The sequence below is a fragment of the Streptopelia decaocto genome (genome assembly GCF_964273445.1).
Source record: "Streptopelia decaocto genome assembly, chromosome: 2".
In the NCBI taxonomy this organism is placed as follows: Eukaryota; Metazoa; Chordata; class Aves; order Columbiformes; family Columbidae; genus Streptopelia; species Streptopelia decaocto.
Window position 1 is genome coordinate 106,874,526 of NC_138655.1, and position 13,899 is coordinate 106,888,424.

A 13,899-nucleotide genomic window follows, 5' to 3' on the forward strand; every position below is an offset into this window, starting at 1 on the left:
TTACCCTTTGTGTTTCAAATTTGGGTGTTAGTCCGAAGAGGAAAATAATAAAAGCAAATAAAACATCTGAGATAGAGTCCCAGAGATGCGCAGAGAAGCTAAGTCCTTGGTCTGGCTCATAACTAAAAAAAAAAAAAAAAAAAACAACAAACCACAAAAAAAAACAATAAAAAAACCCCAAAAACAAAAACCCCAAACAAACAACAGAGAATTGAAGAGTTCCAGTTCTTATTTTATAAAAATATCCTCTTAAAAAAATACAACCACCACCCTACTTCTAATGTTAAGTTTCCAGGAACTACTCTGGAGTGAATTACCAAGAGCCTTATGAAACTTCTGGTGGGTAAATAAACAATCCCACATAACTGCAGCCTCATCACAGCTATTCTTTAACCAAAAGGCTGCTTGTATGTGGCTAAGCAGTATGCGACTAAAGCAAAGAGAGCCACAGACAGTGCCAAAAGTTTCTTTCAGGCTTTAATGTGCTATAACAGTTTTTCAAAGTGCATTTGTCTATGGTGGCAGAAGAGTGTTTTAGCAAGTGACTGTCAGTTACTTTGGAGTAAAGTCCAGTTTTAGATGAGCACTCAGGAGAATGAGCAGTGGTATGGAGCTATCGGTAATCCATAGATCCTAATTTTCCACATAATCAAACAACATTATTGCTGTAGTACTAGCCTGTGCCTGAAAACAGGCTGGAGAAAATAACCCTGAGTAAAGCTAAAAATTGTAATAGCTCAAAGAACAAAAAAGGAAAAAAAAGGCATGAAACACATCCCCCACCACATTTTTGATTTAACACCCACATAAACACTAAAGCTACCACAAAGTTGAACTCTGCCAGGTATCTGTGGACCACTATGTACCCTGGCTTCCCTGCAGAACAATAAAGCCACCAAAGCCTCTGCACAGCTAAATAACTACTGAGGCTCTGCTTAAACACCTATTGGATACAAAGACATTGCTGTTTGTGCTGACTCTTACACTTTTTAAAATCGAGAGCTTTTCATGTTCCATTAAAAAAAATAAAAATAGGACTACTCATCTCTATCTGCATTTTTGGGAAAACTTTACTCGGAGCTAATCACAAGAGGTGTAGCTGACAGGGCAAGGAGCTGAGACATGCCAAATAACCTCAGCACATTCCTCTCCCTTCTTATGCTGGTCATTTTCTTTTTGCTATGTTACCTATCAAAAAAAGAAACTTCTCCAGCTCACTTGATAGATTCACGAGTGCCTTGCAGATAAACTCCAATGCTAGCAGTGGCTTCCAAGCCTTTGCTGTAATACAAATGAAAGTGATGACGGACAATTACAGGAAAATGTTCAGAAATACTGTTTCAATTACTACATCAGCCCCTGAATTTACCCGCCAATTACCGCAGGACTTTCTACAAGCGTTTTCTTCTGCAGAGGACCTAACGAATGCAGAGCTGGGCTGGGTAGAAGTAGGAAAGCTGTGTTTCCAGGCTATATTCCTGCCTTCTTCCAGAAGTTTACTGGGTGACCTACAAGAAGCAAACCACATCCCCTTTCCCTGTCAGTCCTCCCAGTTAAAGAGCAGAGGAAGTACGTCTCTTCTGTAAAGCACTCTCAGACCTTCTCATTATAAGTGCACTGTAAGAAGTAGGTATTATTACAACCTTTCTCTTCACTGTAGGAAATGCCACACAGATCAGACATCTAGAAAAGGTGGCTATAACTTAGGTTTGTATTGAAATATCAATATAAAACAATGTCATATGATGCATGACAGAAAAATGTTTTGGTTTGTTTTTTTCCTTTCTCTTGCTGTCAAATTAATCTGAAACCTAAACTCTACAAGGAGTTATATGCATGCTTAGCTTTAATCCCAAGTAATCCCACTTATATCAATGAGAATATTCCTACAAATACATTAAGAGCTTTTGCTGTTTACTGTAATACTAGCAGGCACAAGAACAAAACACTTATCCAGCCACAAGTATCTTTTAATATCCTTATGGACTCAATCCAATAGATGATACCTATCTTCCGGTCCACTAAAGGTCATCGCATCCCAGATCTGTAACAGGCTGACCTATTTTGAGAATTCCCCAAACAAAAAAAGCACTCCTGCTACAAGCTGCAGTCACGATAAAGATATTCCTCACCATGGCTGATGGAACCCTCTGACTCCATCATTAGCATGATGGCAATTCATAACACCAGAGGCCTGTCCCACACTCTCTTCAAAGCAAACAAATTGTAGCTGGTCAGACAAGTGTAATTTTTTTAGCTGATTTCTCTTCCCCTATCCCAGCAAAAATGTTTTCACTTTTCTAAAATAAATTGAGTGTGATAGACTTTTTTCTAATAACTAAATAGAAATAACTCGAGAAGTAGATAACATTTTGCATAATGTTGTAACCTTAAAAATTACGCATGCAATGGCTAACACCTCTGTCATTTTATCAGTCTACCGCTCCTCAGTAGGGCCTGAAAAATGCCATGGGTGCTCTCCATTCCCATCAAATTTTGGAAATCTACCAATGGCAGCAATTGCTTGAGAGAAGGGGGGGAAAAAGCGCTTTTGAATTAAGATTAACAATTGAGGTTACTCAAATCCCTCCTAACTTTAGAGCTCAGTATTTTTCATGAAGAGTCAGTCATTCAATGTCATTTAGCAGTCAAGTAGTCCTGACGTGCTACTTATCTGTTAAAATTGTCCCAAGAAACTGAAAACACCTTTACCAAAATATCAGCCACTAGAGGGGGCGTGTGGCATCCTTCTTAAATCATACTAATAAGAAAGCTAATTAAAAACAAATTTAAAAGGTTACAGGAATGCTGTAAAAGCATATTTCCCACAGCGCTTCAACTGCACATTAAGTCTCCTGCAAAGATTTAGGAAGAACACTGCTTTTCTTGTGTATAACCAGACACATTGCAAAAGCAAACTCCACATTTTCCCTTCCAATTCCTAGGTCTACCCCCATCAAACCCCACAATTTCTACAAGCAGACAAGTAGTTTTATATGCCAAGAAGATGGTTAAATTACCCACTAGTTTTGATTTGCCTGTACAGTGAGGCAGCTCTGAGCATGCCTAAGCATGAACCTTCAAGTGTGCCCACCTAGAGCTTGACATGCTCAGGCTCACGCTCAGGCTTGACAAACAAGCAAAAGAATGACCTACAAGACAGCTCCTATTTACAGCTGTCTGCCTCTTTACAGATCCGCCATCAACAGATTCAGTGTTCCAAAAGTCTCCAAAAGGACCTAAAAAGCAGCCATCGAGTTGGCTCCAATTGCAATCAAAGCAGACGATCCTATTTGGCTCAAGCCACTCCAACAACTACTAAAATGAAAACTTGTCTAAAGAGAAATGAATACATATTGCAACTCCCAGTTCTTGTATTCCAATCTTGCACATAGATATGTAATGAATATGAAACTCATAAAAAATGATAACCTGACTTGATGCTTGGGTTCACACAGTAAATTAGCTAGAGAAGGATACAGGATGGATTGTGCCAGTGTATTAGGGGCACTGTAGGTTCTACATACTTTGTTAAATCTCGTTGGTTTCGGAACAGTGAAGCTGCTGGCAGCACCTACCAGAACTCATGACCCCCACCAAAATGTCTTCAAAAATAACCATAATTGGTGAAAAGGCTTTTTAAAAGCCTTTACTCCTCACAATATATCTTCAAAGATGTGGGGCTTGAAGGTTTTACTGAAGCTGAATGCCTGCTCAGAGGAGTAGTTTAAATACACAGCCTACTGACAACCAGCATGGCCGTGTAACCAGGACAAAACAACCAAGTATGACTCTTTTCGTTTCCTCTGACACAGCGATCTACTTACTGTGGACCAGTATTTTATTTACAACAACTATGACTGAACAAATTGATAATATCCCATCAAAGGCAGGATCAGCACAACCTCCTAACTTTGCAACAACTCAGTTACTGCAAAGGTTCAGGAGCAGGCAATACGTAGTTCACTGGACCTTTTCTGCAATATTTCGTTGAAATAACAGTTACTCTTATAAGAGCTCTGTCCCCTCCTCAAGTTCATGCCCTTAACTGCACCATCCCTTTAAGTGAACAAAGAGGTCACTGAGTTCTGAAGAGAGTGGCTGTACTGAACCACCACCATCCTATGCTACCAGTGGTAACATTAAAGATATTTTAAAATGTAACAGCAATCGTGTTCATCACTTTATTCAGCCTTGCAGCTTTAAAAAAATCTCAGTCTAAATCCCTTCTTTACTCCTTACCTTCTGCTAGCATAACTCAAAGAATTTTAAGGTTCTGGGAAAGAGACCCAATGTATAAGACGAATTTCTATTATTTAAGTCATTCACATCTCATGCATGAGTGTGGCCTGTTATTGTTTAGCCCTGTGCTGGTGGCCAAAACAGTAGACAGACATTCCCTCTTGCCTTTCCTTCCGTAGGGGGACAAGGGGAAGGAAGGGAAAAGGAGGAAAGACTTGAGGGTTGGAATGGAAGCAGATTTAACAGAACAATCAAAGAAGAGTGTTACAGGGCAATACTTAGCCACTGAAATGCATGCTATTAGCAATGAAGGCCTGAGGACAGGCAACCAGTCCAGTAAAAACACAGAGATCAGAACCAGTGTCAGGAGCAGGGATGGGAGCAGGAACAGGAACTGGAGCCCCCCTGCCCCACGAACAGCAGCCATCAAGGAAAGGGAGCAGACCCTGGTAATTTCCCACTTATATATGAAGCATGATGTTCATGGTATGGAATACCTGTGTTGACCAGCTTGGGTCAGGTGTTCTGATCTGCTCCTCCCCAGTGCTACCTTGCACCTGCATCTGGTGTTTTCCTTTCGTACCAGATCCCAAAGACCGGAAAGCTACTTGAATAAAACATTAACTCTGTCTCAGGGTCAAAAGTGTCTAACTGCATGAAGAAAATTTACCCGATTTCAGTCAAACCACTACAGGCCTCTCCACAAACTGGGTTTCAGACAAATCATCTTTTTTATCATTAGAAACAGAAAACACAAGGCATGCTACATTAGTATCACAAACACAAACACTAAACATGGATATTTGTAAGCCGTCACTGTTTTATCAATGCCTGCCTTAGCTATCAGATGATAAATCTCTGTTTTTCCCTCCCATGGTCAGACTTATATAGATAAAGACAGCAATGAAGCCTCAGCAGCTCAGAATATGTAACTGACAACCGTCTGCAATGATTTGTCCTCCAAGTCCACTTGGATCCACTGGCTTTAGTTAGGATTAAATGGAGTCAGAGAAAGACCATTAATAGTGTGGCCAAGCCATGGCTTGTGAGTCACAAGCCATTTGATTACACTTGCTTTCAGGCTGGATGGTTTTTCCTCCTGACCACACAGATTTTAGTTCTGCAGTCTGGAATAGGAAAGTTTATTCCAAATAGGCATATGAGCAAAAATAAGGTGATGTGGGAGTTAGAAATTAAAAAAAAAATAAATAATAATGAGCACACTGTAAAGTAATGTACTTTGAACTTCTCTTTGTTAGAATGACAGAATGGTTTGGGTTGCAAGGGACCTTTAAAGATCATCTAGTCCAAACCCCCTGACATGGGTGTGATGTTTCCCTTTCTCCAGTCACTGGGGACATTGCCTGATCACCATGACTTTTCAAATATGACAGAGAGTGACTTGGCAACTGCACCAATTCTTCCTACTCATGTGATTCTATTGATGAAAAAGGCCATCTCTGTCACCATGGCAGTATGAGAATCCAAAGGCAAAAGATGAAGAGTTGAAGCCTCATTTAGTAGTCATTTAACAAAAAGAAACTTAATCTCCAGGGTTATCAGCACCTTCAGGCTTCCTTAGGAGCTGCTAACTTGGCAGCATCTAAGATAGGAGGACTTCCCTTCCCATGTTTTAAAAACAGGAACATTATGCCTCTGATATTACAGGACATTTGATGCTGGGAAAGTACCAGCCAATTGACAGGGATGGTGGTAAGCTGCAGTGAACCAGCAGTTTTTCTGAAAGGTGCTATATCAGCCTGAGTGCATGAACAAAAGAACACTGCTGACCTTGCATTTGAAAAAAAAAAGGAAGGTGCATCATGCATTTCCCTGGTGCAAAATTAGGACTTCTTCAGAGACAACAGGGAATAAAGAGTGTGTTCTCCATCTCTGCCCACTTGAGAAAGCAACATCCTGTCTGGTGGAGTCTTAGCAGAAAAACTGGGCTCAGAACAGCCAGAGAATTACGTTGCCACATTCCCTGCTCAGAAGGCAAGATGAAAAAGGATGTGAAGCTTTTCTCTCCGCTAAAACAGAAGACCAGCTGCCATCAATCCATCTTAAGTCCTGTTTATTTTACCATATAACATGGATATTTTTATGGTTCTTTTGTGGTGTTTTCTTTATGTCTACGTTGCAACTATTACTACATCAGGTTGGTTGTCACCAGGACCCACCCAGAAAGAACTGGGTTGGAAACACCTGTCAGAATACTGTTAGTTTTAAGCAGTAAGCAGAGCCAGGCAAATAATTCAACAGACCCTAGTATTAAGGCCTCATTACAGATACCAGGCATATAAGAAAAGACAATATGTCTTATCTTTCTAAATCAGGCTAAGTGCAAGGATAGCTATTCCACTTCACTATGCAAGGAGGTAAATGTAACACAGATTCCAAAATCAAAGTTTTCCTCAGATGTTGCCATTTGAAAAGATTACACAGTCCAAATGAAAAACATGTTTCCCAGATCAAACATTTCCAGCAGTCACCAGTACTAGTTATGCTGACTTCTGCATGACAAACCTAAGACATATCAGGGCTGTTTCTAACAGACTGCACTCCAGGTTACTCAGACTGCAAATCAAGTACTCCATACTAATGTAAAAAACAGGCCTACTCTGTCTTACGTGGGACACCAAGAATGAATGCAGACAAAGCCCATAGTCACCTTCAATGCCAGAAGTGTACCACTCCAGTTGCAGCCTCATCACTTGACAGTGAGTTGTCACCAGTACAGAATCCATCTTTACCCTTTCCTGTGAGCTCCTCACGGATTTCTGCCTCCGCAAAATCATAGCTTTAGTCAATGACAGAAGTCAGGAGACAATCTGCCATCTCCATCCAAATTTTATGTATCAGATTTAATGGGGACAAAAAAAAAAAATCTCAGTCCTTTATATATTTGTATCTGTCACTAAGACTAAACTTGGAGAGATCTATACAAACACGCTGATGCCACTTCCAGCTGCACACCATTGTGCTATGCCTGGGAAAAATTAGCAAATTACTCCAAAGACAAGTACGAGCAAGCCACTGTGGTCTCTAAATTCATCACCAAAATTACAGACTAACCAGTCTTCTGTTGCTAATCTGTGCTGGAGACTGCAAAAGACAGTAAATACTGACTAAAGGCTGTTTTGCCTAGCAACAGAAGGGTTCACAAAGCTTTATAGCTGCTAGCATAGCTAAAAAACATCCATGGTGTTTCAGCTGTGGTCTCAACTTTTCCTCTCACATCCTGTCCCAGTTCCTCCTCTTACTGAGGGATTATGGAATTACTTAATAATTCCATATTCTTTCTGGCAGCTTTCCTTTGCTCTTACTCACAGAACAAAGGTAACGACAAGACAATAAAAATCCCTTTCTGCCTACACATTTCACTAAGAGGGAAAGCTAAGAAACACAGTAATGTTACTTGAGCCATAAGAATAGCTTGCTTTATTAGCCAGTGTAGTGCAGCCTTTAATTTATCATTTAGGATACTTACTATAATATAATACGAATGCCAGTTGTACCAAACATGGTCTTTCTAACTGGTTTATACTGCTATACTGAGAAGAAGGGGGAAGGAAAAAAAAAAAAGGAAACTTCTTTTATGCTCACTGTTGAACTCGTGTTGTTAAAGTGGTGGATTGCAATCATCTGGAAAAACAGGACTGGCAAATGCATTTCATTATCTTTCCCAGCCAGGTGTGTTTTCTGCAATGTTTTCTTATTAGCACAGCAGAGCTCTGTCTGCATTGCAACATTAGTCTATGGAACACTTAAGTTCAGTTAAATAAAAAGCCACAGATCTTCTTGCTTAGTAGAGAAGAAACAGGTCAAATGCATAGATTCATGTTTTTATTACAGTTGCACCGATTCTACAAACTTTCAAGATGTAAGGCAACACTTTAGCCTTACATGCTGTCCTGGTTTCAGCTGGGATAGAGTTAATTTTCTTCCTAGTAGCTGGTATCATGCTGTGTTTTGCATTTAGGATGAGAATAATGTTGATAATACACTGATGTTTTAGTTGTTGCTAAGCAGTCAAGGACTTCTCAGCTTCTGAGGCTGTGCCAGGTGCACAAGAAGCTGAGGGGACACAGGCAGGACAGCTGACCCCAGCTGACCAAAGGGATATTCCATACCATGTGATGTTATGCTCAGTATATATTTGGGGGAAAGAAGAAGGAAGGGGGTACGTTCAGAGTGCTGGTGTTGGTCTTCCCAAGTAACTGTCACGTGTGATGAAGCCCTGCTGTCCAGGAGATGACTGAACACCTGCCTGCCCATGGGAAGGAGTGAATTAATCCCTTGTTTTGCTTTGCTTCTGTGTGTGACTTTTGCTTTACCTGTTAAAATGCCCTTATCTCAACCCAAGAGAGAGTTTTCTCACTTTTACCCTTCTGATTCTCTCCCACATGCCACTGGGGGATAACAAGTGAGCGGCTGCGTGGTGCTTAGTTACCAGCTGGGGTTAAACCAGGACACATGCATAGGAACACTTTCCATGGTCCAAGGCTAACTGCAGAGGACGGGGACAGGCCCTCAGCAACCTTTGTTCTACTGAGTTACAAGAGAGTATGTATACACTCAGGGTGTTAGGGTTTTTTGTGTTTGTTTTGTCTTGTTTTTTTAACTACAGGATTAATTTGCTAAGTGCCTTGGCTTTTAGACTGTTTTTCTTTCCTAAGCCCCATTCTCTACCCTGTCAGTGAAGTAACCTTTTTAGCACCTTGCTTAATAAAGTGCAGTACAAGTATAACATAAGTTCTTTTACTACACTGTGTACTACTTACAAGCTTCAGAAAGATCTACAGTTGCTTGAAAATTAGAGGTGAATGCGTTAACCCTGGTCCTGCATGTGTTGATGTTGGTGTACCACTGTGTCAATCACAGGAAATCCTTTTCTGGGGAGTTATTCTCCCACTGCAAACACTGCTTTATTACATCTAAGCTCTTTCTGCTAGTTTTTCCACTTCTTTCCAGTTTTGATTTGCTTTTCATCTCCTGTTGCCTGGCTGACACTTACCTAGCCAAGGGTGGCAGCACACACAGACCTCCAATGGACCACACCAGTGGCAATGGAAAACACCCACTGAAGCTTCTTACAACAAATCTGCACAACATACAGTGCAATATCCTCTCTACAAACTATATCAAACTGAGGTGACTTCAGAGTCATTATCAAAAAGCAAAAATGCCAATGTGCATTCCACTCCTGCATCTTACTAAGTCTTGACATTCGTGTGCAAGATTCAAAGTGATTCCAGTTTTAATTTGAAAACTGGTCAGTTAATTTATCCATTCACCTTCACTTGTTTTGACAAGAAGGGTTCATTTTTAGTGCAAGATCAAAGTGGGCCCTTTCTCATCCTGTTCTCATCTGCTGAGTTTAGTTTCTGAAGTCTGTGGATACAGCAGACATTCTTCATTAAAGAAAATAAAAATTGGCCCTTTGACATTTAAAATCAAGTCTTTCAGAGCTGAATGTGGTGGTCTTTGGGGTTTGTTGGTTTTTCTTTGTTGTTGTTTTTTGGTTTTTTTGTTTTTTTTTTTGGGGGGGGGAGTGGTTGTTAAAACAACCAGTTAGAACTACATTCAGAAAATACTGAGGATACTAAAAATAAGAGGTAGAAAACTACCAAGACTGAGTCTCCTTTTTAGCTATACAAAATAAGCATTGCCATTCCTTTAAGGATAACACAAAGCATACTTCACTGATTTAAACTCCAGTTGCTCATAAATGGTAACTCAATTCACTGTCTAAAGAAACAGTGAGGTTGGTATTAGAAAAAAAGTCTGTTGACCATGTGCATGTAAATCCAGGACAAGTCCAGTATCATCAGCCTTCCAGTATATGGGAAGTTCCCTGATGAAATAGTAAGAATCATATCAATCATTAACATTTTATTATCAATTATTGAATATCTAAGTTGCATGACCTGTTTGTGGCAACAGGTTTTAGTAAGACTTTAACTAACGTTAAAGTGCTGAAAATAATTTTAAATATTTACCTATTGCTTTTTATTTTGTGAAAAATAAAATTCAAGTTAGATTTAAACTACTGAAACAGATTTGTCTTTATTTTCCCATTTATCAACATGAACGACAGAAAGATGCTCAAACACTATGTTATTGATTTTTGGCACAGTGTCATTCCATGTTCACATGTGTAACCAGAGGACCAATAGTTCAATGACTATCCTCTTTCTAGGAGAATTAATTTGGCAAATCAATGCAAGGAGTTTGATCAAAATTATTTCACACAAAATCAGTTAAATAGACTGTTGCCCTAATTAACATTACCTTGTTTTGTTTGAACAAGCTCTAACACAGAAGTCCAGCACGATGCCAGGAGAGTTACATAAAAGCTGAGCCTCTTTTTTCTGTGTGTAGACTGAGCCTTGATGCATTTTTTTTGAGACTGGTAGTAGCTGTGACTAGACCATAAAATAATCGTTAACAAAGTGTCAATGTGTTTTATATACAGATTCTGTACCATATCTGAGGACATAAGAATCACCTTTCTCCCACCAAAGGCTGACTGGAATATGGCCCCACCACTTCCTTTTACAAAAGGAAAATATTATCTCCACTTTTTGCATGGGTAAACTGAGGCACAGCAAGGTTAATGGTCTGTTTCAGAAGGGGGTGTCAAACATCTGCAGTAAACATGGATTTTAACAGGATTTGGAGGAAGATCAGCATTTGTGAACACAAGCCCAGAAGACACTTTCTAGGGAGGGTTTTAAATGACCTCTCATGCTCTCACCATGCAGTGCTCTGGCCACCCAATGATGCTACTTGGCTACTTCCACATCATTTACAAGGTGCTGCTTCACTCCACCTTGAACATTCTTCCAAACCAAGGGCTTTTCCCTTTCTCTTTTCTCTCTGTTCCCCACTCCCTTCCCGAGTGCTGGCCTGTCTCCCCTTGTGTGATGGGTGCCTTTGGAGCAGGGAGGACAGCCTGACTCGCAGGACTGCCCCACTCCTTCACAACCGAGGGGGAAACGCTGGTGACAAGCAATCCTGGGAAGGGTGGAAGGAGGGGGGGTCAGAAGACGAAAGCGGTGCTTCCAAATTCTAATTACAGTTAGCAGAGATTAAGTAATAGTCACTAACCTCTTCAGCTCACAGAGGAGAAATGTGATCCTGTTTAATTCTCCTCCGCTCCCCGCAGCTCCTTCTTATACAACCCTTCGCAGCTCCCGCATATCAATGCACGGCTGCTATCAGTGCAGCAACACCCCCTCCGCCAGGAATCCAATAAGGACTCTATAGGGGCGGGCTATAGCCAGGGGCAGCTGCAGAAAGGCTGGGCCAGGCACTGGAGCTGACTGCTTTCTCTTAGAGAACCCCTAGAAAGCTGCACATGGCTAGCAAGGGGCTGAAACCTCCCTGGAGACCCTTACAAGACCCCAGTTAAGCCCACGCAGCGGTCACCCCAGAGCCCAGTCACGCAATGGCTTGCAGATACCAGCACATCAGCAATATCCATAGGCTGAGCCCCTGCTCAGAAAATTGGGAGTTTCAGCAGTGCCAAGCTGAAAATAAACCCTCCTGTGCCTGGCTCCCCCCAAGCAGGCGGTATACAGATAGCAGCCGCTAGGACAGCCCAGGACAGATGTTACACAAGCTCTTATTCAAGACTATTTGTCTCCCTTCCTACAGGGATTGCTTCCTGGCCCATTACCTACTGTGCTTAAGCACCAGCTTTTCCTTGGAGAGCCACCTTTTACCCAGATCTTACTCCCAGCCTCTTTACTTGCCATTTCTTATCTACATGCAACAGGACATTCAGCTGCTTCATGCAGGGCTTGGAAGATAAAAGCCCGAGAGGCTGCAGCTATTTTCCCCGAGGCCAGTAGCTCCTGCAATAAACAGTGTATGGAATGAGGATGAGGACGGTCTGAATTCCACAGATCATTCTATACCATGCCGATGTTGGGCGTTTACAGACCTTGATGGAACCTAAAACTGTGTCACACTGGGACTACACATACAAAGGATAACCTTCTGTACTCGTTTACCTCAATAGAAATAACTGTAGAAATCAGTAACTATTTTTGCACCTGAGGGTGTTCTATTCAACCTGTTTCTGGCAAATCTTGGGGCATGCAATGTGTAAGTAGTAATACCTTAAGCAGTCTGACTTCTTCCTATAAAAGTTAAAAATTCAGTGCAGCTCTACATTTCTTAATTTATTTTTCTGAAAATCTGCAGAAATTTTAAGAGTGCTACACTCTGCTTTCCATCTTTTCCCACTAATTTCTTCTGGCCAATTAACTTACCAGCAAGACTTCAAGAACTCACTTGGCCTCCTCCCAGCCACATTTGCTTTTCCAAAGTGACATTTTCTGAGCCAGTTATAGAGTTTTAACTCATGCAAAACTTCTGTGGTCTAACATAACTTCATCTGAACATGGGTTTTATACTGACATTACTATGCTGGATGTTTCAGATATGTCACAGGATGTTTTAAAATTCTTTCCTTCCCCTCTCAAACACATTGTATTACCTACCTTTGTACTATTGTACATTGTACACATTGTATTATCTACCTATCAGCAGCTCTAATTACAGTTGTTACATAACTGCAATAAGGAGGAATTCCAGTGAGCGACTGAAGAATTCCATACAAGACTAAGGAGCAGAAATATTAAAGTCCATCAAACCATGAATGATGGTCTGCAACATATGTATGCTATTGCATTGGCAGACCAGGAGATACAGCATCTAAAGATATACATCATGAGTTCAACATACAGGATTGCTAATGACTAGCACAGCAACTGTATGCTTAGCAGAAAGTAATGAATCAATTAGCATGATAGGAAACCATAATGAAAGGCAGAACATATGAAAGAATGAATGTGGGAGTGATTAGAGGCAGATGTAACTCAGAGCCTTTAAATTCATTAACAGTGCTCACATTTGTACAGCCACGTGTTCTACAGGATGCAGGACCTATCCAATCTCATAATTAACATTGTACAAAAAGAAAAAAAAATGCTTCCCAGATTGATCAGCTCCCAAAGCGGGAGTGGCAAAATGCAGCCAAACAGGAGGGCCTATCTGCCTCTTTCCAGCACACTGTGGAGTTAGGTTAGCGTAAACCAGCCAGGTAACTACTTGCTGTTTGATCCCTGTACACCGCCTCGAGCTTGCTCTGCCATACATTTGTTGATTTATTCAGGCAGCCAGATAACAAAACCAAGATTTAACTGAACTCCATACCTGGTCAAGATTCAGGGGGTGGAGGGAGCAGCTCCTCCAGAGGTGAAATGAGACATAGGGGAGCCACTTGTGGCCATGAGATGAGCAGCCGGCATGGCAAGAGAAGCTAGGGTCCCCAGGGTGGTGAGAGTGGGCAGGGGCAAACGCCAGCCTTGGAAGAAGCAGCAGGAAATATCCCCCAGCATGGGCACAGCTCTACTGCTATATTGATATCTTACACAGTGTGTTTCTCTTTCCATATGGAAATAGCAGAGTCAGTATCTATAAATAACGAGTGCCTTTCGATAACAATAAAACTTCATTAAAATTGGATGGATATTATATAGCTTTCATCATTGAAAAATTACAAGGGGAAGGCCTGCAGGGGTAGTTAGGCCAACACAGGCATAGCTGGGAACAACAGACAAGTTTTTGGCACAAAATCCTTCT

At 41.1% G+C, this 13,899-nt stretch overlaps 1 protein-coding gene across 3 annotated transcripts in view; it reads right to left on the reverse strand.

The window, feature by feature from the left end:
• Positions 1 to 11,461, reverse strand: part of BLVRA (biliverdin reductase A) — a 33,708-nt gene extending 22,247 nt beyond the window's left edge. The window contains exons 1-2 of one of the 3 annotated variants that reach the window (XM_082045950.1): positions 11,356 to 11,434; positions 1,370 to 1,508 (exon numbers count right to left, since the gene is read on the reverse strand). Coding sequence is in view for 1 of the 3 variants with exons in the window: in XM_082045948.1 (XP_081902074.1) it covers positions 4,740 to 4,805 (66 nt within the window). In the remaining 2 variants the exon portion in view is untranslated. Of the gene's footprint in view, positions 1 to 1,369; positions 1,509 to 4,739; positions 4,821 to 11,355 lie in introns of those variants that run through there. The other 2 variants (XM_082045949.1, XM_082045948.1) reach the window with 2 other exon arrangements.
• Between the last annotated feature and the right edge of the window lie 2,438 nt (positions 11,462 to 13,899).